Source organism: Eubalaena glacialis, chromosome 17 (assembly GCF_028564815.1).
Source record: "Eubalaena glacialis isolate mEubGla1 chromosome 17, mEubGla1.1.hap2.+ XY, whole genome shotgun sequence".
NCBI lineage: Eukaryota > Metazoa > Chordata > Mammalia > Artiodactyla > Balaenidae > Eubalaena > Eubalaena glacialis.
In genome coordinates, this window is record NC_083732.1 from 2,953,346 (window position 1) to 2,977,519 (window position 24,174).

Below are 24,174 nucleotides of genomic sequence, written 5' to 3' on the forward strand. Positions count from 1 at the left end.
CCCCGCCCGTCACGGGCACGGACTGAAGAGGCTGCAGATTATCACCTCTGTCCAGGATCTAGAGGCACCTGCGTTCCGTGAGAGGCTTGGACACATTTTTTACATGGCCTGGGGCCACACAGCATGGAGCCCAGGAGAACTTTCCCAAAGCGGGGTCTTAGGGGGCTGCCAGGCCAAAGCCAAGGTAAAACTATGAAACTCATCACTAAATCTCCATAGGAACCAGATAGAACAGGGATCCAAGATTCTTCAGAGAGGATGAAAGGAAATCAAACTGAAGAAACCCCGGAGTTAAAATGTCCATCAGATGTCAAATAATAGCAGTTTTTGAGCCAAATAGGGCTCAATTCTTTTTTTATTTGGCTGGCACTGTGTGTTAAATTTTTCTAATTAAATGCCAACATTTAGAAGTTGAGATAATTCACGTGAAAGTCCAGATTCCAGTTTTCCTAGAAAAATCCAAAGGAAGCCTGCAGTCTACCATGGCAGCCCTGGCCAGGGCTGAACCCTGCCCGTCAGCTTGGGGGACAGTGTCCACTGTCCCTGTGGCCCATTTGTCCCTGTGCTGGGCACCTGACCCCACAGGCATTGGAGTTTCCACAACCCAGTTAAGTGGCTCTTGCAGTTCTAATACCGTGTTTGTCCCTGTGAGGTGGACACACTGAGGCACTCACAGGGGGCGAAGGAAGCAGACAAGCTGGTCCCTGTGGGCTCACCATGGTGATTTTACATCAAACGTTAAACAGGAGTTTTAATGCATAACTAGACATCCACTCAAGTGTATCATACATTGTTGACTGCTTTTTATTATGAGTTAAAATATGTTCTTGAGTCTCATCCAGCCGATTGTGAGATAACTGTTTATGCCTTTATTACATAAAGCACCTACTGTGTGCCAGTCACCGTCCTGGGCTCTGGAAATCCTCCAGAAGACAGTCTCTCCTCTCCTAGAGCTTATTTATTGTGGAGAGAGGGGCGAGAAATAGATGCCATTATTACATAGAGACATGATACGAAGCAAATGAAACAAGGAAGCGTGTGGAAAGCCCACTTCAGATTGTGCTAGATTTTCCAAACAATTAACCTTTTTATTGAACAGGTAAGAAGTGATAAGACACATACATTCCCCACCCACCCCCCCAAAAAAAAATCACACCTGCTTCCTGTCTCCCGGGTGCTCTCAAGGGCTGGCTGTGGTAACTGCATCTTGCCTTTCAAAGCCAAGTATGCTCAAGAGAAAGTGAAGTGGAAATTCTGGTAATTATCCAGATAGTTCAGAGATTTAGCAGAGAGACTGGGCTGTCTGCTAAATCCCCTAGGTGACTAGCTGAGAACAGCCAACTGAATTGATCCAGTCTGGGTGTTCGGGAGGAAACATTGTCAACCTCCTGTCTTGCTGTTTAGACGCTGAGATTACTTCTGGGATGTGTGGATGCTACTTTACTGAATAAGCATGAATATTTGACCCCATTCATCTTTTAATCACTCATCTCCCTGTGTGAGAAAATTCCCTCCATGGAAACAAATTAAAAGTCTCTTTGTCTGGTTTTGGTATCAGGGTGATGGTGGCCTCGTAGAATGAGTTTGGGGGTGTTCCTCCCTCTGCTATATTTTGGAAGAGTTTGAGAAGGATAGGTGTTAGCTCTTCTCTAAATGTTTGATAGAATTCGCCTGTGAAGGCATCTGGTCCTGGGCTTTTGTTTGTTGAAAGATTTTTAATCACAGTTTCAATTTCAGTGCTTGTGATTGGTCTGTTCATATTTTCTATTTCTTCCTGGTTCAGTCTCGGAAGGTTGTGCTTTTCTAAGAATTTGTCCATTTCTTCCAAGTTGTCCATTTTATTGGCATATAGTTGCTTGTAGTAATCTCTCACGATCCTTTGTATTTCTGCAGTGTCAGTTGTTACATCTCCTTCTTTACTTCTAATTCTGTTGATTTGAGTCTTCTCCCTTTTTTTCTTGATGAGTCTGGCTAATGGGTTATCAATTTTGTTTATCTTCTCAGAGAACCAGCTTTTAGTTTTATTGATCTTTGCTATTGTTTCCTTCATTTCTTTTTCATTTATTTCTGATCTGATCTTTATGATTTCTTTCCTTCTGCTAACTTTGGGGTTTTTTTTGTTCTTCTTTCTCTAATTGCTTTAGGTGTAAGGTTAGGTTGTTTATTTGAGGTTTTGCAAACGAAGCAACTGACAAAGGATTAATCTCCAAAATACAAGCAGCTCATGCAGCTCAATAACAAAAAAAACAAACAACCCAATCCAAGAATGGGCAGAAGACCTAAATAGACATTTATCCAAAGAAGATATACAGATTGCCAACAAACACGTGAAAAGATGCTCAACATCACTAATCATCAGAGAAATGCAAATCAAAACTACAATGAGGTATCACCTCACACCAGTCAGAATGGCCATCCTCAAAAAAATCTACAAACAATAAATGCTGGAGAGGGTGTGAAGAAAAGGGAACCCTCTTGCACTGTTGGTGGGAATGTAAATTGATACAGCCACTATGGAGAACAGTATGGAGGTTCCTCAAAAAACTAAAAATAGAACTACCATACGATCCAGCAATCCCACTACTGGCCACACACCCTGAGAAAACCATAATTCAAAAAGAGTCATGTACCACAATGTTCATTGCAGCTCTATTTATGATAGCCAGGACATGGAGGCAACCTAAGTGTCCATCGACAGATGAATGGATAAAGAAGATGTGGCACATATATACAATGGAATATTACTCAGCCATAAAAAGGAATGAAATTGGGTTACTTGTAGTGAGGTGGATGGACCTAGAGTCTGTCATACAGAGTGAAGTAAGTCAGAAAGAGAAAAACAAATACTGTAGGCTAACACATATATATGGAATCTAAAAAAAAAAAATTGTTCTGAAGAACCTAGGGGCAGGACAGGAATAAAGACGCAGACATAGAGAATGGACTTGAGGACACGGGGAGGGGGAAGGGTAAGCTGGGATGAAGTGAGAGAGTGGCATGGACATATATGCACTACCAGATGTAAAACAGATAGCTAGTGGGAAGCAGCCGCATAGCACAGGGAGATCAGCTCAGTGCTTTGTGACCACCTAGAGGGGTGGGATAGGGAGGGTGGGAGGGAGACGCAAGAGGGAGGAGATATGGGGATATACGTATACGTATAGCTGATTCACTTTGTTATATAGCAGCAACTAACACACCATTGTAAAGCAGTTATACTCCAATAAAGATGTTCCAAAAAAAAGTCTCTTTATTCATTACCCTCCCAACGTCTGTCTGTCAAAGTTAATACGATGAAAAATAAGTATCAAGTACAGTTGATCCTTGAACAATGTGTGGTTCGGGGTGCCGACCCCCCAGTCAAAGATCTGAGTATAATTCACAGTCAGCCCTCTGTCTCCAAGGTTCTCCACTTCCACGGGTTCAGCCAACCAGAGGTGGACCATGTAGGCCTGCAGTATGTAGCTACTGGAAAAAACCCACTGTAAGTGGGCCCACACAGTTCAGACCCATGTGGTTCAGGGGTCAATTGTAGTAAAATAAACATCATTTCAGCTGGCGATATCTTTAGTCAATCTTTGTAGGTCTTAAGTATACTTAGAGCATAGAACACATTTCTGAGGAGCATTAGTCATCTATGAGAATGTTTAAAATCTAATTTCATAGGGTTCCATCTGAAATAACTTATCTGGGTGAAACCATACTAATCATACAGCTCCTCTAGGGTATTTTATGTTTCAGCCAAATGCATCTCACTGAGAAGTTCTCATTTGTCACCATTCAATAACCTCTTCACTTTTATAACAAAGAGCACTCCAGCTCCCTAAACAGTTACGAGTAAAGATTACTTCCTTTTTCCAAATGTTGTCAACATTATAATTACTATGTAAAGGCAAGGAACCAAAACTCTATTATTCTTCTCATTCTTTCTGACATGGCATTATAGCAGAATTTCACACACACACCCAAGTTTTTTTAAGTAATTATTTGTACGACTTTGCCCAGAGACCAAAACCAATAAAACTGAACATTGAAAATGTAGCTTCACAATATCCCTGAAGCCAAAGGAGGTTTTTGAGCTTGTTTTTCCGATGGACAAAGAAGTATGTGTGTTTACAGACACAAACAGACACATGCTCAGTTATGGGAGGGACAGAGGAGCTAAAAATGGAAGTGATGGCCAGTCCACATCCACGTCTCCGTGACACCAGCACAAACAGTGGAAAAGGGATAAAAAAGCAGCAACTGTACTGCGATGCATTGCTAAGCAAAGCATGCTTTACCGCCTCTAAAAGGGTGGGGTTTCCTATTATTTTATTTAGGTTTCTCATTTTTACATCATTGTTTTTAAATGAAACTGATTAAACACGTCAGGTGTGTTGTTATTTTCTAAACAGGGCTCCCAGGTGCCCACACACTCTTCTCCCCACCAAGTTCATTTGGACTTCTTCTTATTTAAGGCAGCAATACCATATGCTCTGAATTCAAAAAGACATAAATGGTCTCAGGATCTTAGCTATCAGTTCAGAAAATGAATATTTACACATGTATACATATATGGTAATCATATTTCAATAGTATGAGCTCTGCTACAAATGTCTTTAATTCAAAAAACACAGATTTTTCATATTTCAGTTTTAAGAAAATTCACGTTTCAAATGAATGCAAATAAAAATAACAAATTCTGAATAAATGTATTAAATATTATTAAATTAGAATTATAAAAGGGGACCTTGTACGTGATTATTCAACAAACATGTTACAAAAAATCATATTGAAAATATCATTTCTCTTTGGCATGCTCAGACATAATTTACGTAATTAAATATATAATTCATACATATATGGAATGTTAACCATACAAGAAAATAATATATATAGCAAAAATAAAGTAGAATAGCATAAATTTTAATATTCTATTTGCAAGATGTGAATTAAAATTTGTATTGAAAAATTTCAAATTACTATATACACCAAGATAAACCAAGGAAGATCGTATTCTATGCTAGGACACAGCTCACCAGTTATTTCTGAGAAGTCTCTTATTTTACTCATCTTAATACACCATAAAATTAGAAGTTTATCTCTTTTTTACAGTTAGTACGATTCCAGGCACTATTTTTCCTTCAAATTAGATTTACGTTCTTAAGAAATACCTGTGGGAGGGAAGAAGAAAAATGTCATTTATGACCTAGTTTTTAACATATTTAAACATATGCATAGTTTTAATATAGTTATATTTTATTTTATTTTGTTTAAAGAATCTGTGGACTTTTAATTTACAGTCAAATCCTGAGAATGTAGATTAATGTGTATGTGGAGGGGACTGATTGGTACTTTTAGAAAGTTTAAATGATGACTTCCACCATTAAAGTTTTAAGATATCTGCATAAGCCAAAAGATGAACTTGACATCACCTAAATAACTCAAAAATATTCCTAAAATTTATTCATCTGTAATACTCTAATTCCTTGTTAAATACTTGGAAACAGATACTATCAGAGATGACTCCTCCAGAAAAAAACTCACTAAATCTCCAAACTCTGCAATTTTAAAGGGGCCTGTTTATCAGGTCTGTCCTCTATGAATCTTGTCCCAGGAGAATGTAAGTTTGCATAAGATATTTTAAATTATAATACAGGACTTGTTTTTTTGAGAAGTTTTCCAGTTATTAGGTTGCTTTTTGGACTTTATGTACATTTACTCATTCGAATAAAATATATCAAAACAAAGAACAAGATAAACGTGTCTTGACTGATTGATTGATTGAATTTTTTTTTATACATGGCTTGACTTAGGTCACTTCAAGAGCCTAATGAGTTTTCTTGATTTATTCATGTTTTGCATTATTCAAAAGGTTTGAGATGGGATGAGTGTAACTGATTTGAATATCCTGCCACTGAACTGATCACTGAAATGATCTAACTTATTTTCTTAATCTAAAAAAAGGGAAATTTTTTAGTTCAGCAAATTTAAATATGCAGAATTGAGTGCCAATTATTATTATTAATTTATAATTGCTTTTTCAATAAGAATAAGAAGAGTAACATCAACAATAGGTCAGAATTGTCTCAGTAATTGTCACCGCAAACCTATCAGATGGGTAAGTAAATCCCCAGGCCGTTATTTGGGATAAATTAAGTTTGGCCAGATCGAGATATTCACAGATACTTCCAGACTACAGGTTCTCCAGGACTTTGATTTCCACCCTCGAAAGCTGAGGAACTTTAAAAGGGACTTGTCCGGGTTCTGGAACGCTGACGACACCCTCCTTCCCCGCTCCCACCCCCCAAATGTTGACTCTGTACTACACCAGAAAGAACTACTAATTAGAAAGATATTTGCAAAGAAATGAACACCTTTCAGTCTTTTGTATAGACTCTACTTTTGTAAATAAATGTTAGAATTTGCTTTTGATTTATCTAGGACATACAAATACTTTATTGCCCTAGGGCTCCAAGGGTAATTTAGGCAGAAAGAAAATTCTGACTTAATTTCACTCTGGCAAAATGCTTACATGTTCATTATATGTTTGATTGTTCGCTTTTTCTTCTATTCTTCTAATACTTCCTCTCTTATTTTAACCTATATTGCATAAAGCAAAATTTTAGGGCCCTACTTTTATTATATCTACTTTTATTATACTTTGACCAGTTAAAAAAAAGGTAGACCTTTAAATAGTTTTGTTCATCTAATGTGTATATGCATACGGTTTCTGCACAATAATGACATAACATCGAATGTTGAAATATTTTAAAAAAATCACTGAGGACTCGTAAGGCTGCCAAAAAGCTGTTTCTATTAATTCAATCACTGTTGAGGACATTTCTTATTAATTCAATAAACCATTTAGACCAAGCTTTAACACTAAGTGGAAAATCCACAGGTTAAGTTCATTTGGTGGTGCTAAAATCAGCTTCCTGGGCTTTTAAAATTGTTCAGAATTTCTTAAGAGAGTCAGGCTGTTAAACAGAAAAAGAAAGATTAATAAATACATACTCACATGTAGGTCTTCTATGCCTGTGAGCACAGAGGACTCACTGCTAATCTTTTGAGCAATCTAGCACATCTTTTGTAATCTAGGAAAAACATTTAAAAGTAAATTGTGTATATGGTTACTACAAATGTGGGGAAAATCATGTTAAATTATTGTCACTAATTCTTAATAATGATAGCTATAACTTAATAAACGTCTAATACAGCAAGTTCTAAACCTGGATTTTCTCATTAATTCTCCTGATGATGTAAGCAGCTAGATGTTATTGTCATCTTCACTTTAGAGATGAGAAAACAGCCTCAAAATGTTAAGAATCTCATAGCTGGTAAGCAGTTTCATTCCAAAGCCCAAAGTTTCTCCACCCTGCTGTGCTACCACTTAATCATTCTGCCTAGATGCCAACAAGATTCATTTTCTCTAGTCATCAAACACAAGTAGTTTTTGAAAAAATCGTAACAACTCTGACTCAACATCCCAAGTAAAATTAAATATCCCTCAAGATGACCAATTTAGATTAAAAAAAATACAAAACCTTTAAAGTTCATTTTCTTTAAAAAGAAACTTTAGATTTAGAAAGGAATTTAAAAATAGCCAACTGAGTTACCACACTTAATGATGATTTGGGCAGTTTAAAGGGGAGCATTTAAATATAATGTTTAGAATTGCTATTTAGTTCAGTAACTTAAGAATCCAAAAGAATTCATTAGACAACCTTTAAAACGCACGCTACCGTTATTCAGAAAAGTCTATCACTCAGCATATAAATGATGCGATATGAAACTATTTGTAAAAACCTAGGGGGAAATTTTGACTTATACTTCATGGTCATCTTTTTTTTTTCCATTTATATGAGAGTGCCTTATTTATGCCAAGGAATTTGATAAATGATAAAAGGTTTATCATTTATCAAATGATAAATCCTGACAGACATTGTGGTCCTTAAGGAAATCTGGCTATTTTCAGATCTGTCTGAAATAGTCCCAATTAGAATGCGGTTTCATTCCTCACGGTGTCAACAGAACGCACACACCTTAAATTTAAGCACCGTCAATATTATAAACAGCACATCACACAATGTTTAGTCTATTATTTCCCACTCACAGACAGCTGAAGTTTAAAATCACATGCATTTACTGTTGGATAAAGATTTTTAAAAAAGGACAAAAATGACCCAAGTTACTTACAGGCTGGTGTTGAGCAATCCCTGGTGTTGTGGTAGAGCCTGTGGAAATGTTTGCTACACTCGGCTGAAAACGTGACCGGCCCTATCGGACAGGAAAAGAACACTTACGATACACATAGGTGTGTTTTCCAATCAAATCTGCCAGCACTTTATGGATAGAGATAGTATAACTGGTTTACATCTTTCCATGTCCTTAAAAGACCTTGCCTGTGGGCACGTCTCCTCCCCCAGACTCTGGGGCAGGCAGTGAGGTGTAATCTGTGAAAAACAATCGAAATTCATTCCACATTCTCAACATCTCACATAATGGAACATAATTCGATTTCAGGAGAGCTCCTCAGAATAAGTAAGAGGGAAAAGCTCTAGACAGAAAAAAAAAAATCTGCAGAGAGCAAATCAAGTGGATGTGAAAGAATAAAAAATAAATATCCACGGTTTCCACTTTCTGTTCTTCAGTTTTTTATTTAATAGGAATGAATGTTTATATGCAGAGACATTTATTCCATTTTCTACTTAGAGTGATTTGTGTCAAGGATGACTGTAAGGTGGACAGGGTGTTGAGACGTCCCTTACTTTCCCCACAAACCCAAGACAGTCCTCATCAAAATTCATCCCCACATCTGGAGTCTGCTTTTTATGGACGTGGTAGAAGTAGGGGAGCCCACAGTGCCACTACCAGGGTTCTAGAAACATCAGGAAATTTCTTACACTTCCCGGTGCCTCAGGAGGGTCTTCACCCCCTCGTTCCAAAGTTAATTAACAAGGTGGCCCTGGGCTTTGGTCAAGGGGGAACCCACATCTTTCCCAGCTTATAGGCCTGAGATGTAAAACAGGGAAAGGCGGGGGGATGACTAGGAACAGAGTAAAGGTCAGGGTGCACGCTTCAAATTAAGTGATTTGCTAGAACATGGGGCACAGGATGATTGTAATGATTCACCAAGTTGATACGAAGAACCAAGGAGTGTCGTGGGAGAGAAAGCCACCGGTGCTTACATGTGACATATGGAAGGGAATCTGCTCTGCCCTGTGCGAAACACTTCCGCTGTGTCGCTGGCCGGGAGCCCAGCTAAATCCCTAGCACACCACGGAGGACGCATCGCATACAACTCCACCCGCCTTCCAGCCACACTCTGCCCAGCGGCCACACACACCCTTGCCTAAACTGGCCGCCCGGTCCTGCCCCAAACCACACCATGTGTCCAAAGGATTGCTTCTGACCAGGATGCCTCTCTCATCCGGGAAAACCCTATTCATCGTTAGAGCCCAGCTTATATACTGTGTCCACGACAGGCTTTTCTGGTAGTTCTCGGCAAAACTGTCCACTTCCTGTGTCTCCCTAAAATTCTGTTTACACTTCTATCATTCACCCAGATCTGGTTCACATCACCATTAAAACAAGCTAATAGCATTTGCCTACCTCCCTGACAGGACCATGAGCCTCTAACAGACATTTATTTTCATATCCTTAGTGCCTCATGGAGTAATAGGCTACAATCTTTTTATTTAATTGAATCACTGATAAAGTTCATGCCTACCTGTGAAATGCTTTATGAATTTGTCTTTTAAGTTCAAATCTCTTGGGAATATTTCTGAAAAGGAAAAAAAACTTTAGAATTTCTTGAATGCACTTCCATCATTAAAAAATATCCTTATAAACACTAGTTCAGAAGGATATCTGCACCCCTGTGTTCATTGCAGCATTATTTACAATAGCCAAGATACGGAAGCAACTTAAGTGCTTGTTCATTGTTCATTGATGGATGAATGAATGTGGTATATATGTATACAACGGAATAGTACTCAGCCATAAAAAAGAATGATACCCTGCCATTTGTGACAACATGGATGGACCTAGAGGGAATTACGTTAAGTGAAATAAATCAGACAGGAAAGACAAATACTATATGATTTCACTTACACGTGGAATCTAAAAAACAAAACAAATGAACAAACAAAACTAAGTTCACAGAAACAGAGAACAGAACAGTAGTTGCCAGAGGGGAGGGGCATTGGGGAGGAAGCAGAATAGGTGATGAAGGAGGTCAAGAGGTACCAACCTCCGGTTATAAAATAAATAAGTCATGGTGGTGCGATGGACAGCATGAGGATATAGCCAGTAATATTGTAGAGCACATTAGAAAGTTGCCAAGAGTAAATCCTGAAAGTTAACTATGTACGGTGACGGATGGTAACCAGACTTCTCGTGGTGATCATTTTACAATGTATACAAATATCGAATCATTATGTTGTATGCCTGAAACCAAGGTAATGTTGTATGTCAATTTTGCCTCAATAAAAAAGTTACAAGTAGACTATAATGACAAGCACTAAACACATGAGCTTGTGGTTGTTCATGCAGCTGATTCCAAGTCTGTGTGTCCAGCCCTGGCCAGGGTGACGGGCAGAGGTGAGGTGAGGATGCCCACCATCCTTTATAAACTTTGCCTAAGGGTGAGGAGAAGGCCAGGATTTTAGGCAAGGGAGTGATACCATCAGGCTTCATTTTTAAAGATCATCATGTCTGGTATGGAGGGGCGAGAATAGACGCAGAGACGAGATAAAAGGTTTACAGAGAAGTTACCCGTGCATCTATAGAACAGCGCTGGCCTGTGGAGGGGTTAGCAAACTGCCCTCAGGAGTCATCCTGCCCCACGCCTGTTTCTGTAAATAAAGTTTTATTGGACCACAGCCATGCTCATTATTTACGTGTGGCCTACGCCTGCTTTCGTGCTACGATGCAGGGGCAAGACATTGTTGCAGAGATTGTATGGCCTACCAAGCCGCAAATATTTTGAAAATGTTTGAAATAGAGAAAGGTTGCCAGTGCCTGCTCTGTCGCATCCTATTTGTATTCAACTAAAATGGTGATTGTCTGCAGAGAGGCAACAGGGGCAAGGATTCTGGGGGTGGGAGGGAAGAGATTTTTCAGTGCATACTCTTTTCATTAACTTTAACATTTTTAAAAATTAATTTATTTATTTATTTATTTATTTTTGGCTCTGTTGGGTCACCAGGGAAGTCCAACTTTAACTTTTTTCAACGTAAATCTGTTTTCATTTTTCAATAAGCAACTAGTTAATTGAAAATGAATCTGTATTTAAGGATTAGATGCCCTGGTGATAACTTTTGATGAACAAAATATCAAATGAAGGACAAAATATCAAATGAAGGACTGAATATGAGAGAACTACCCCCAACAACAAAATGAGACGATTGAGCTCTGATGGAAAACAGTCTTAACAATCGGCTTCCATTATAGAAATGGGAGCCACATATGTAATTTAAAATTTTTAGTAGCCACATTTTAAAAAGTAAAAAGAAGTTGAAAAATTAAAATTAATTTTCATTAAATTAAAATTAAATTAATACTTTATTTAACCCATTATATCCAAAATATTATCCTTTCAATACGTAATCAATATTTTAAAATTACTAGTAAGATAGTCTACATGTTTTATACTAAGTTTTCAAAATCCAAGGTGTATTTTACACTCACAGCACACCTCAGTTTGGACCAGCCGCAGTGGAAGTGTTCAGTACTCGTAGGTACCCAGTGGCTACCGTGCTGGACGGCACAAGAATAGAATGTAGGCTTCACCCCTCTGGTATCTAAGGACAACGGTATAGGAGATTACGTGTACAGATGGATTAAAAATAAAAGGATCCCAGGACTTCCCTGGTGGTGCAGTGGTTAAGAATCCGCCTGCCAATGCAGGGGACATGGGTTCGAGCCCTGGTCCGGGAAGATCCCACATGCCACAGAGCAACTAAGTCCGTGCGCCACAGCTACTGAGCCCGCGGGCTGCAACTGCTGAAGCCCATGCGACTAGAGCCCGTGCTCCGCAACAAGAGAAGCCACCACAACGAGAAGCCCGCGCACCACAACGAAGAGTAGCTCCCGCTCGCCGCAACTAGAGAAAGCCCATGCGCAGCAACAAAGACCCAAAGCAGCCATAAATAAATAAATAAATAAATATTTAAATAAATAAAAGGATCCCTAGGTAATGCTTGATGATTATCCTGGAACAACTTGAATAACCTATCATCTCATTCATCCAATTTACGAAAATTTTTAGTTTTCATTTAACCAAAACAGTTACCATCTGCCACCCTCAACAATTTTAAGTTTACAATAATATATTTTTAAAGGAACAGACTTGCATATTATGTATATAATGTTGGCAAGCTTATCTCTTGTACCTACTTCTTGTTAAAAATGAGCAGAGATCATGTGAAATAATAAAAAAATCATAATACACAACAACTAGAAAATAACAGAAAATGTTTAGTGTTTGCTTTTACTTGCATATAACTTAATATCTTACCATAAAGATAATTTGCTCTGCCATGATCGATTCTTTACAAAGCCATGTTAGTGGATCCTTAGTACCTTTGGAGGTACTGAAGGGCATTACTTTATGTTTTAATCTAGCATTTTTCATGTACTTGAATTGAAATGTTTGTTATATAGTTCCCTGAGTTATCATTTCCTTTAGTTAAGGAGCTGGCATGATTATTCTCCTTCTAAATAAATAAAAACAATTCTACTTTCAAAAATAAGAACTAGATTTATTACATCAGTGCTGAGAGAATCACTGAGGGAAAATATAAGTATTTGAAAAAAATTCATGTTTATTAGTAACTCTGTTCCATGGGTCTTCTGGGAGCTTGTAAGAAATATAGCATTTCAGGCCCAGACCTATAGAGTCACTTTCACAAGAACTCCTAGGAGATTTATTTGCACATTCAAGTTTGAAAGCAGTAATCTAAATGTTCCAAACAAGATACAAAACTTCTTGAATATTCAACAGTGAATTACTTCATAATCAATAAGTTATAATATTATTACTAATGTATTTGTAGTCTGTGATTATTAGAAGACAAGACACAGAATTCTTTCCAGTAAAATTATGTCATCATGGGGGGTTTTGTTGGTGGTGTTTTGAATTTTTATCACTTCTTTACTTTCAGGCACTACAGGATGCTCCAGGCTCATCCTGAATAATTTCCTGTCTCGGTGTTAGTATCAGTCATTTCTCCAAGGAGCCCTGGTTCCTCTTATAGAGAATGGTATTAGAAACCAAAGTCTGGGAATTCCCTGGTGGTCCAGTGGTTAGGACTCGGCACTTTTACTGCCTAGGGCCTGGGTTCAATCCCTGGTCGAGGAACTAAGAACCCACAAGCTGCGTCGAGGGCAAAAAAAAGGAAACCAAAGTCTGGGTACCAGGTATGCTTGTTGCTACTGGGGTATGGTTGTTTCCAGGCCCATGCAGCTGACGGAGCAAAGAAACATATGTGTGGTATGTATGGGCACCCTGATTTTTAACATACCTAGTGTTTAAATTATTTAAAATTGTACCACAATACTTGCTAAAATATATTTTTGGAATGTACAGTATCTGTAATATTTCACTGATAATATTACAAAGAATTTAGGATTTAGATTTTTTTTTTTTCACACGGAAATAGCTGCAAAGACATCATGAAGGAAGAGGGCCTGGAAGGAGAGGTGAATTCTGACAGGCAGAGATGACAGAAGTACGTTCCAGGAGCTGGCAGAATAGCACAGACAGCGGCTACGGCATCTGTAAGGAGTAGGCCCAACCCATGGGACCCACACCCTGTGAGAACCACAGAAGGGAAGATGGGGCAGGTCACAGGGGACTTCAATGTCCTGCCTTCAAGAGAAGTTAGGGCTTTCTTGGAAAATCCAGAGAAGCCACTGCAGATCTGTGACTGGGGAGGAAACAGCCTGGCACTACTAAGAATATTCATTTGTACTGAAATTAACACAACATTGTAAATCAACTATAGTCCAATATAAAATTTCAAAAAATTTTTTAAAAGACACTTAAAGCACCTCTTTTCAGCACTTAGGATAAGATCAACGTAAGTAATATGTATTTTATTTTTTTAATTACAATTAAAATGATGTATTAATCTAAAAAAAAAGAATATTCATTTGTAATTGTTTGTAAGAACCTCTCCAAAATGGTCTTCACATTCCTGCCTTAAGCCTCATGCCAGCAAGATTTTACATTAAAAACAAACAAACAAACACAAAAAAACCCAGCAACACAAATCTGATTCCATGAAGCCTGCAGAAGAATGTAAATGTTTAGTGACATCTCTTGAAACGGCAAAGCTTTTCCATCAAAACTTTCTAAAAGTCCCCCTTATACTTCCATCTCCCGAATTTCACACCAATTCCTTCTCTGTCCCAAATTCCTCCAACCCCCCTCTCTAGCCCCACCACTGCCATTTCTCAGACATCTCACTCTGTCTTCATTTCAGTGACGAGTACCCCAGAGCTCCCTTTCCTTTGCAGAGTTCTGGGAACGATTCTTTGCTCCATTCTGCCAGTGTGATGGTCAGACAACAGTGGGGAGAAGGGATACAGGTTATGAAAACACACACTTTCCATGCTTAGCCCAATGAGGCAGCCCAGCAGGGGGCACTACCCGAGTTAGGGAGACAGTGTGACATTGTCCTGAGGCTTGAACCAGGGCGATGGGCAGGACAATAAAAAGGAAGGATCAGATTGTAGAGACATTGGGAGTGGGGTTTGGTCATTAACCTGAGCTCCTTCAGCACGAGTCAATAATGTTGGTTAACTTCGTATTCCCACGCCCATCAGAGCACGTCAGGTGTGTGCTGTGAGTGGCTAGATGAACTGATGGATGGGTGATGCGTGAACAATGCATGGGGCGGGGAGGAAGGGGGGCCGGGGATGGTGAATCCTGAGGGTGATGGGTACCTACCTCTCACACCTCCTCCTTCCCAGTGCCCCCCTCCAATTCTAATGGCGTCCTCACTGGTCACCCTCTCACCTGAGGCTTCCCCACTTACTGCTTCCCCTACTGGACCGATCCCTGCACCTCGAGCCTCATGGGAGTGTTTAGGGAAGCCGCTGACCTACAGAAAAGGGAGGCACCACAGCTGCAGGTGCAGCAAGGGTTTCAGAGCCCAGAGCGCATGCGAAGGCCCGGGTGATGGTGTTTACTGTGTCGCAGAATCACGGGGTCAGAATTCCAGAGGTACCTGGCAGGGATGACAGTCCTTAGCCTCCAGAGCCTGGGAGATGTTTCCTCCCGAATGAGCTGTGACCCCCGCCACACCCGAGTGTGCCTGTGAGGACCACCTGGATAGGGCCGACTCACGTCCTTGTTGGTCCCTGACCCATGTCCGAGTGTTCCCTTCACTTTCACAGACTCAGATACAGATGTGAAGAGTCACCCTTCCTCCTCACATCATCCAAAGACTACCTCACAAACAGCTGGAGAAAGCAACCGATGTAGAGCACAGATCACTCTCTGCCGGGCTACGTTGTTTTTTTAAACTTTGGATTGTTGCCACTTACATTTTAACTTTTAATAAAATATCCTTTCTCCCTAGAAACTCACTTCGGTAAGGTTTCAGCCTTTTACAGAGAAAAGATCTGTTAAACTTCAATGACACAGGTCTGAATTAATGTTACCACAAATGTTGCTGTAGTTGGAGACTTTCTCCCACTCTTTTACTTTCCAAAGTGACATTCCATTCTGAGATAAACATTGGGGCCAAGAACAGTGGCAAGCCCGAGGATGCGAAGGGTGTGGTGCCATCACTGCATCACTGCGGTTGTCACCGTCCCTGCCCAGCTCCCCTCCGGGAAAGCCCCGTGCGTCCCCACCACCCTGGAAAGCCCTGCCCAGCCCTGGACGAGGTCCTGGAGCTCAGTGACCCGTCTCAGCTTCCTGGACCTTCTCCATCCCCTGCCCCCCCTTCAGCCCGTCACTGGCCTCCTCTTTGGGTCTACCTTCGCGCCAGCCTCCCCGCCTCCCCACCCAGAACGTGCCCTCAGAGCGCAGACGCCTGACTGCCCGCTCCCCTGGGTGGCCTCGGCCTCTGCATGGTGACTGGCATGCAGGAAGTACTGGAGGAAAATCTGTGCAGTGAATATGTATATATTTATATCGTAACTATCATGAAAGAAAACGGTCCTAAGAAACCCCTCTCTGCTTTGTTCAAAGTGAAGTAAGAGGCAGAGGAGCGAGGAGATGACAGCAAGGCTGCCGTGGGCTGCGACCTCTCAGCCCCCGGGGAGGGGCGCCTACCGCTGCCGGTCGTCGCTCCGCAGGTGCGCGGGCTCCCAGCAGAGGCGCGTCTGAGCGGCTCCCTCCTCCTGCCCCGCCCCGGCCTTGCTGCCCTAAGCGACCCGCAGCCCCGCCGCCCCGTCGGGCCGCTTCGCCCCGGGCTTCTCACGGTTACTCCTCGTTCGGCCGCCTTGGGGTGTCTCAGGACCCCTCGTGTCGCCTCCCTTTTCTCCTTGTTCTCATCCCCGCCACTCGCTGGGCAGCTCAGTGGCCAGGAGCCTGGGCGCCCGGAGCTGATCCGGGAGCCGCGGCGGCGGGTGCAGCCTGCTCAGCCACCCAGCCCTGCGCCAGCTCCAGGGGGGCGCAAAGGGGCGTCCCGGCGCGCGACGCCAGGGACCTGGCCCAATCCCAAACGCGGGCTGACCCGGAAGGAGGCGCCGCCAGGTGCTCACCTATCCGCCCCGCCTCGGCCGCTGGGGCTGAACCGCCTGTCCTCGGGCTCCGGGCTCCGGGCCCCGGCTTCCGAGGCCCGGCCTCTCTCACGGGGAAGGGGCGCACGAGCCGGTTCCTCCGCCGGATGGGTTTCTGGATACTTACGTCTCGGCCGCGGTGCGTCTCACCAGCTCCTTGCCTCTTTCCCCGAGCGCGCGCCGTCGGCGGCGAGGGCTGCCGGCCTGTTCCCGCGGTGCGCGCGCCTCTCCGGGCCGCCCGAGTCCCCCCGCCCCGGGCTCGGCGCACGGGGCCGCGGGCGCGGGGCTGCTTACCTGCGCTCCGGGAGGCCGCGGGGAGGGACCGCCAGGGCTTCGGCTCCTCGCCCGCGACGCGCGCGCCCCTGCGGCCCCCGGGCCTCCCCTGGGTCCCGCGCGGCGACAGGACCAGCGCCAGCAGGAGCAGCGCGGGCAGCCGGGCGCTTGGCCTCGTCGGTCGCATGGGCGCGCGGGAGCGGTCGGAGGGAGATCAGGCGGGTCCCGGGCGGAGGCGGAGGGTCCGCGCCCCGAGGACGGACGGCGGGCGACACCTGCGCGCCTCGGGGAGGGACGCAGGACGAGGACACGGGCGGGGACGCGCGGCTGCCCCGGGGACCTGGGCGAGGCCCAGCGCGCGGATGCTCACAGGTCCGCGCGGCCTCCCCGACGGTCCCGCCTCGGCTCTGCGGGTGTCCGGGCTCCCCGAGCAAGGCCGGCTCTGCCCGCCGCCCCGTGCAGCCCACGGGGATCGAGAGAACCAACTTCGCGGCCGGGACCGAGGAGAGCAGCGCGGGAGCAGCGCGCGGCGGCGGAGACGCAGCTGCTGGGAGGGAAGGTGCGGGTCCCCTGAGCTCGAGCCCCGCCCCCAGCCCCTCGCCCCGCCCCCAGCTCGGAGCTGGCGGAGGAAGGATGTGGAAACGACCGTGGGACAGGGACTCCCCATCAACTATCCGTCAGGGAAAAACACCCTCAGACCATATCATCTATGGCTGAAAGTCTGTCCTTTTACCAGCCTCTCTCTGTTTCCCCAGCCCAGTCGACCACTTTTCTACTCTGTTTCTATCAGTTTGACTTTTTAAAAATTCCATATGTAAGTGATATCATGCGGTATTTGTCCTGTCTGGCTTGTTTCACTTAGCATAATGCCCTCCAGGTTCACCCAAGTTGTCACAAACGGCAGGATTTCCTTCTTTCTCATGGCTGAATAGTATTCCAGTGTGTGTGTATGTGACGTCTTCTTTATCCACTCATCTGTTGTTGACCGACACTTAGGAGGTTCCATACCTTGGCTATTGTAAATAATGCTGTCATGAATATGGGAGTGCACAAATCTCTTTGAGATACGGTTTCAGTTCCTTTGGCTATAAACCCAGAAGCGAGGCTGCGGGATCATATGGTAGTTCTGTTTTCCATGGTGGCTGCACTAATTCTGAACCAACCGGGAACTGACAGTGCACAAGGGTTCCCCTTTCCCTGCATGCTCACCAGTGCTTAACTATTTCTTGTCTTTTTGATCACAGCCATACGAACAAGTGTGAGATGATATCTCACTGCGGTTTTGATTTGCATTTCCCAGATGGTTAGTGACATTGAGCATCTTTTCATGTATCTGTTGGCCATTTGTGTGCCTCCTTTGGGAAAATGTCTATTCAGTTCCCCTGCCCATTTTTTAATCAGGTGGTTTAGGAGTTTTTTTGGTTTTGAATTGTGTGTGTTTTTAATATATTTTGGATATTAACCCCTTGCCAGACATATAGTTTGCAAATATTTTCTCCCATTTAGTGGCTTGCCTTTTCCGTTTTTTGGATGGCTTCCGTTGCTGTGCAGAGCTTTTTTCTTTTTCTTTCTTTCTTTCTTTTGTTTTTACATCTTTATTGGAGCATAATTGCTTTACAATATTGTGTTAGTTTCTGCTGTATAACAAAGTGAATCAGCTATACGTATACATATATCCCCATATCTCCTCCCTCTTGCGTCTCCCTCCCACCCTCCCTATCCCACCCCTCTAGGTGGTCACAAAGCACCGAGCTGATCTCCCTGTGCTATGATGCTGCTTCCCACTAGCTATCGATTTTACATTTGGTAGTGTATATATGTCCATGCCACTCTCTCACTTCGTCCCAGCTTATCCTTCCCCCTCCCCGTGTCCTCAAGTCCATTCTCTACATCTGCATCTTTATCCCTGTCTTGCCCCTAGGTTCATCAGAACCTTTTTTTTTTTTTTTTTAGATTCCATATATATGTGTTAGCATACGGTATTTGTTTTTCTCTTTCTGATTTACTTCACTCTGTATGACAGATTCTAGGTCCATCCACTTCACTACAAATAACTCAATTTCATTTCTTTTTATGGCTGAGTAATATTCCATTGTATATATGTGCCACATCTTCTTTATCCATTCATCTGTCGATGGACACTTAGGTTGTTTCCATGTCCTGGCTATTGTAAATAGTGCTGCAATGAACATTGTGGTACATGACTCTTTTTGAACTATGGTTTTCTCAGGGTGTATGCCCAGTAGTGGGATTGCTGGGTCATATGGTAGTTCTATTTTTAGTTTGTTTAAGGAACCTCCATACTGTTCTCCATAGTGGCTGTATCAATTTACATTCCCACCAACAGTGCAAGAGGGTTCCCTTTTCTCCACACCCTCTCCAGCATTTACTGATTGTAGATTTTTTTGATGATGGCCATTCTGACCGGTGTGAGGTGATACCTCATTGTAGTTTTGATTTGCATTTCTCTAATGATTAGCGATGTTGAGCATCCTTTCATGTGTTTGTTGGCAATCTGTATATCTTCTTTGGAGAAATGTCTATTTAGGTCTTCTGCCCATTTTTGGATTGGGTCGTTTGTTTTTTTGATATTGAGCTGCATGAGCTGCTTGTAAATTTTGGAGATTAATCCTTTGCCAGTTGCTTCACTTGCAAATATTTTCTCCCATTCTGAGGGTTGTCTTTTTGTCTTGTTTATGGTTTCTTTTGCTGTGCAAAAGCTTTTAAGTTTCATTAGGTCCCATTTGTTTATGTTTGTTTTTATTTCCATTTCTCTAGGAGGTGGGTCAAAAAGGATCTTGCTGTGATTTATGTCATAGAGTGTTCTGCCTATGTTTTCCTCTAAGAGTTTTATAGTGTCTGGCCTTACATTTAGGTCTTTAATCCATTTTGAGTTTATTTTTGTGTATGGTGTTAGGGAGTGTTCTAATTTCATTCTTTTACATGGAGCTGTCCAGTTTCCCCAGCACCACTTATTGAAGAGTCTGTCTTTTCTCCCTTGTATATTCTTGCCTCCTTTATCAAAGATAAGGTGACCATATGTGTGTGGGTTTATCTCTGGGCTTTCTATCCTGTTCCATTGATCTATATTTCTTTTTCTGTGCCAGTACCATAACTGTCTTGATTACTGTAGCTTTGTAGTATAGTCTGAAGTCAGGGAGCCTGATTCCTCCAGCTCCGTTTTTCTTTCTCAAGATTGCTTTGGCTATTCAGGGTCTTTTGTGTTTCCATACAAATTGTGAAATTTTTTAATTCTAGTTCTGTGAAAAATGCCATTGGTAGATTGGTAGGGATTGCATTGAGTCTGTAGACTGCTTTGGGTAGTATAGTCATTTTCACAATGTTGATTCTTCCAACCAAGAACATGGTATGTCTCTCCATGTGTTTGTATCATCTTTAATTACTTCATCAGTGTCTTATAGTTTTCTGCATACAGGTCTTTTGTCTCCTTAGGTAGGTTTATTCCTAGGTATTTTATTCTTTTTGTTGCAGTGGTAAATGGGAGTGTTTCCTTAATTTCTCTTTCAGATTTTTCATCATTAGTGTATAGGAATGCAAGAGATTTCTGTGCATTAATTTTGTATCCTGCTACTTTACCAAATTCATTGATTAGCTCTAGTAGTTTTCTGGTAGCATCTATGTATAGTATCATGTCATCTGCAAACAGTGACAGCTTTACCTCTTTTCTGATTTGTATTCCTTTTATTTCTTTTTCTTCTCTGATTGCTGTGGCTAAAATTTCCAAATCTGTGTTGAATAATAGTGGTGAGAGTGGGCAACCTTGTCTTATTCCTGATCTTAGTGGAAATGGTTTCAGTTTTCACCATTTAGTATGATGTTGGCTGTGGGTTTGTCATATATGACCTTTATTATGTTGAGGTAAGTTCCCTCTATGCCTACTTTCTGGAGAGTTTTTATCATAAATAGGTGTTGAATTTTGTCAAAAGCTTTTTCTGCGTCTACTGAGATGATCATATGGTTTTTCTCCTTCAGTTTGTTAATATGGTGTATCACATTGATTGATTTGCATATATTGAAGAATCCTTGCATTCCTGGGATAAACCCCACTTGATCATGGTGTATGATCCTTTTAATGTGCTGTTGGATTCTGTTTGCTAGTATTTTTTGAGGATTTTTGCATCTATGTTCATCAGTGATATTGGCCTGTAGTTTTCTATTTTTGTCGCATCTTTGTCTGGTTTTGGTATCAGGGTGATGGTGGCCTCGTAGAATGAGTTTGGGAGTGTTCCTCCCTCTGCTATATTTTGGAAGAGTTTGAGAAGGATGGGTGTTAGCTCTTCTCTAAATGTTTGATAGAATTTGCCTGTGAAGCCATCTGGTCCTGGGCTTTTGTTTGTTGGAAGATATTTAATCACAGTTTCAATATCAGTGCTTGTGATTGGTCTGCTTATATTTTCTATTTTCTTCCTGTTTCAGTCTCGGGAGGTTGTGCTTTTCTAAGAATTTGTCCATTTCTTCCAGGTTGTCCATTTTATTGGCATATAGTTGCTTATAGTAATCTCTCATGATCATTTGTGTTTCTGCAGTGTCAGTTGTCATGTCTCCTTTTTCATTTCTAATTCTATTGATTTGAGTCTTCTCCCTTTTTTTCTTGATGAGTCTGGCTAATGGTTTATCACTTTTGTTTATCTTCTTAAAGAACCAGCTTTTAGTTTTATTGATCTTTGCTACTGTTTCCTTCATTTCTTTTTCATTTATTTCTGATCTGATCTTTATGATATCTTTCCTTCTGCTAACTTTGGGGGTTTTTTTTGTTCTACTTTCTCTAATTGCTTTAGGTGTAAGGTTAGGTTGTTTATTTGAGATGTTTCTTGTCTCTTGAGGTAGAATTGTATAGCTATAAACTTCCCTCTTAGAACTGCTTTTGCTGCATCCCATAGGTTTTGGGTCATCGTGTTTTCATTGTCATCTGTTTCTAGGTATTTTTTAATTTCCTCTTTGATTTCTTCAGTGATCTCTTGGTTATTTAGTAGTGTATTGTTTAGCCTCCATGTGTTTGTATTTTTTACAGAGTTTTTCCTGTAATTGATATCTAGTCTCATAGCATTGTGGTCAAAAAAGATACTTGATACGATTTCAATTTTCTTAAATTTACCAAGGCTTGGTTTGTGACCCAGATATGATCTATCCTGGAGAATGTTCCACGAGCACTTGAGAAGAAAGTGTAATCTGCTGTTTTTGGATGGAATGTCTTATAAATATCAATTAAGTTCATCTTGTTTAATGTATCATTTAAAGCTTGTGTTTCCTTATTAATTTTCATTTTGGATGATCTGTCCATTGGTGAAAGTGGGGTGTTAAAGTCCCCTACTATTATTGTGTTACTGTCAATTTCCCCTTTTATGGCTGTTAGCATTTGTCTTATGTATTGAGGTGCTCCTATGTTGGGTGCATAAATATTTACAATTGTTATATCTTCTTTTTGGATTGATCCCTTGATCATTATGTAGTGTCCTTCTTTGTCTCTTGTAATAGTCTTTATTTTAAAGTCTATTTTGTCTGATATGAGAATTGCTACTCCAGCTTTCTTTTGATTTCCATTTGCATGGAATATCTTTTTCCATACCCTCACTTTCAGTCTGTATATGTCCCTAGGTCTGAAGTGGGTCTCTTGTAGACAGCATATATACGGGTCTTGTTTTTGTATCCATTCAGCCAGTCTATGTCTTTTGGTTGGAGCATTTAATCCATTTACATTTAAGGTAGTTATCAATATGTATGTTCGTATTACCATTTTCTTAACTGTTTGGGGTTTGTTATTGTAAGTCTTTTCCTTCTTTTGTGTTTCCTGCCTAGAGAAGTTCCTTTAGCATTTGTTGTAGAGCTGGTTTGGTGGTGCTGAATTCTCTTAGTTTTTGCTTGTCTGTAAAGGTTTTAATTTCTCCATCGAATCTGAATGAGATCCTTGCTGGGTAGAGTAATCTTGGTTGTAGGTTTTTCCCTTTCAACACTTTAAATATGTCCTGCCAGTCCCTTCTGGCTTGCAGCGTTTCTGCTGAAAGATCAGCTCTTAACTTTATGGGGATTCCCTTGTATGTTAATTGTTGCTTTTCCCTTGCTGCTTTTAATATTTTTTCTTTGTATTTAATTTTTGATAGTTTGATTAATATGTGTCTTGGCATGTTTCTCCTTGGATTTATCCTGTATGGGACTCTCTGTGCTTCCTGGACTTACTGACTATTTCCTTACCCATATTAGGGAAGTTTTCAACTATAAACTGTTCAAATATTTTCTCAGTCCCTTTTTCTTTCTCCTCTTTTTCTGGGACCCATATAATTCAAATGTTGGTGTTTTTAATGTTGTCCCAGAGGTCTCTGAGATTGTCCTCAATTCTTTTCTTTTTTCTTTATTCTGCTCTGCAGTAGTTATTCCCAGTATTTTATCTTCCAGGTCACGTATCCGTTCTTCTACCTCAGTTATTCTGCTATTGATTCCTTCTAGAGAATTTTAAATTTCATTTATTGTGTTGTTCGTCATTGTTTGTTTGCTCCTTAGTTTTTCTATGTCCTTGTTGAATTTTTCCATTCTATTTCCAAGATTTTGGATCATCTTTTCTATCATTTCTCTGAATTAGTTTTCAGGTAGACTGCCTATTTCCTCTTCATTTGTTTGGCCTGGTGGGTTTTTACCTTGCTCCTTCATCTGCTGTGTATTTCTCTGTTTTCTCATTTTGCTTAACTTACTGTGTGTGGGCTCTCCTTTTCACAGGCTGCAGGTTCGTAGTTCCTGTTGTTTTTGGTGTCTGCCCCCAGTGGCTAAGGTTGGTTCAGTGGGTTATGTAGGCTTCCTGGTGGACGGGACTGGTGACTGTGTTCTGGTGGATGAGGCTGGATCTTGTCTTTCTGGTGGGCAGGACCACGTCCGGTGGTGTGTTTTGGGGTGTCTGTGACCTTATTATGATTTTAGGCACCCTCTCTGCAAATGGGTGGGGTTGTGTTCCTGTCTTGCTAGTTGTTTGGCATGGGGTTTCCAGCTCTGTAGCTTGCTGGTCGGTGAGTGGAGCTGGGTCTTAGTGTTGAGATGGAGATCTCTGGGAGAGCTTTCGCCGTTTGATATTACGTGGGGCCGGCAGGTCTCTGGTGGTCCAATGTCCTGAACTCAGCTCTCCCACCTCAGAGGCTCAGGCCTGACACCCAGCCAGAGCACCAAGACCCT

General features: G+C 41.7%; 1 protein-coding gene and 1 non-coding gene across 2 annotated transcripts; one reads left to right on the forward strand and one right to left on the reverse strand.

Moving 5' to 3' along the window:
- Positions 1–7,014: 7,014 nt before the first annotated feature.
- On the reverse strand, positions 7,015–17,185 carry ALKAL1 (ALK and LTK ligand 1). Its single transcript, XM_061172248.1, has 4 exons — positions 17,020–17,185; positions 9,716–9,769; positions 8,182–8,262; positions 7,015–7,079 (listed from the first exon to the last, which is right to left on the reverse strand). Exons 1-4 carry the CDS (start codon positions 17,183–17,185, stop codon positions 7,015–7,017), a joined length of 366 nt encoding a protein of 121 aa, XP_061028231.1.
- Positions 13,276–13,348, forward strand: TRNAK-UUU (transfer RNA lysine (anticodon UUU)). The gene has a single exon. It is a non-coding gene; the product is annotated as a tRNA-Lys (tRNA).
- Positions 17,186–24,174: the final 6,989 nt, after the last annotated feature.

Excerpts from the sequence above, each read along its gene's own strand:
- ALKAL1 (XM_061172248.1), bottom strand. The coding sequence starts at position 17,185 with ATGCGACCGACGAGGCCAAGCGCCCGGCTGCCCGCGCTGCTCCTGCTG. Across the intron at positions 9,770-17,019 it reads CGCGGCCTCCCGGAGCGCAG|AAATATTCCCAAGAGATTTG; the intron begins GTAAGCAGCCCC and ends TTTCCTTTTCAG. Across the intron at positions 8,263-9,715 it reads ATTCATAAAGCATTTCACAG|GGCCGGTCACGTTTTCAGCC; the intron begins GTAGGCATGAAC and ends CCTGTCCGATAG.